General features: G+C 43.3%; 1 protein-coding gene across 1 annotated transcript in view; it reads left to right on the forward strand.

Annotated features, from left to right (window-relative positions):
- Positions 1–1,148, forward strand: part of LOC101863564 (MICAL-like protein 2) — a gene marked incomplete at its 5' end in the record, with an annotated part of 39,518 nt that overhangs the window by 1,530 nt on the left and 36,840 nt on the right. The window contains 1 exon segment of the mRNA XM_005113156.3: positions 568–707. Coding sequence (XP_005113213.2) covers positions 568–707 — 140 coding nt within the window.

Genomic DNA, 1,148 nt, shown 5'->3' on the forward strand with positions numbered 1-1,148 from the left:
AGTTGTAGGTCATAATACACACACAGTTGTAGGTCATAATACACACACAGTTGTAGGTCATAATACACACATAGTTGTAGGTCATAATACACACATAGTTGTAGGTCATAATACACACATAGTTGTAGGTCATAATACGCAAATAGTTGTAGGTCATAATACATACAGTTGTAGGTCATAATACATACAGTTGTAGGTCATAATACACACACAGTTGTAGGTCATAATACACACATAGTTGTAGGTCATAATACATACAGTTGTAGGTCATAATACACACACAGTTGTAGGTCATAATACACACAGTACTACAACTTCCTCAACCACCTGCCGCAGCGTGAGTCCTGTCTAGTACCACAGTTGGGCAAAGAACGTGTCATAGTATATATTCATATTATGAACGAGACAATGGTGCAAAGGAATACATTTCTTTAACGTTTCATAGTATATATTTATATTTTTTAATGAATCACCCTTTTGAATAAGTTTGTATTTTGATTGAGACAATGGTGCAAAGAAACTTTGACGTCAACTAAAATGTTGTACATTTGATCCTTTCACTTTCAGTGGGCGGGCCTGGGGTGAAGGTGAAGGTCACCAACAAGGCCGGCACGGGCACAAAGCGACCACCTGCCTCAGACACCTCCCAAGAACCCAGCAGTAAGAGGTCTGGCTCAACCCAGGCCGGCAAGGACAACGCTAAGTCTGTGAGTGGGGCTCTCAGCTATTTGACAACTCAGGCTGGTTATTGGCCAAAGTTATAAATGTTTCTTAGCTCTCTATCTCTGAGGGGGGTAATCCCACTATGCCGGGGCCCTTTTTGGCACTAACTGTAGAAATGGCGAAAACGTCACTAAACTGGTCATTAAATCAAAACAAGTTAACCTGTTTTGACAGCCTGATAGTTCTTCATCTAATGAATGAAATCCCAATAAAAGAGACTTGCTTACGGTAATTGCCAAAAAGTAATTTGATGTGGAAATCGTGGTAAAGGAATGTGCCCGAGCCGCTGTCAGTGAATCGCCGACACAGGGGTTCCGATCGCGAGTCGCTGAGAGCGTCTTGCCGACACAGGGGTTCTGATCGCGAGTCGCTAGGAGTGTCTTGCCGACACAGGGGTTCCGATCGCGAGTCGCTGGGAGCGGCTT

The sequence above is a fragment of the Aplysia californica genome, unplaced genomic scaffold (genome assembly GCF_000002075.1).
Source record: "Aplysia californica isolate F4 #8 unplaced genomic scaffold, AplCal3.0 scaffold01670, whole genome shotgun sequence".
Taxonomy (NCBI): domain Eukaryota; kingdom Metazoa; phylum Mollusca; class Gastropoda; order Aplysiida; family Aplysiidae; genus Aplysia; species Aplysia californica.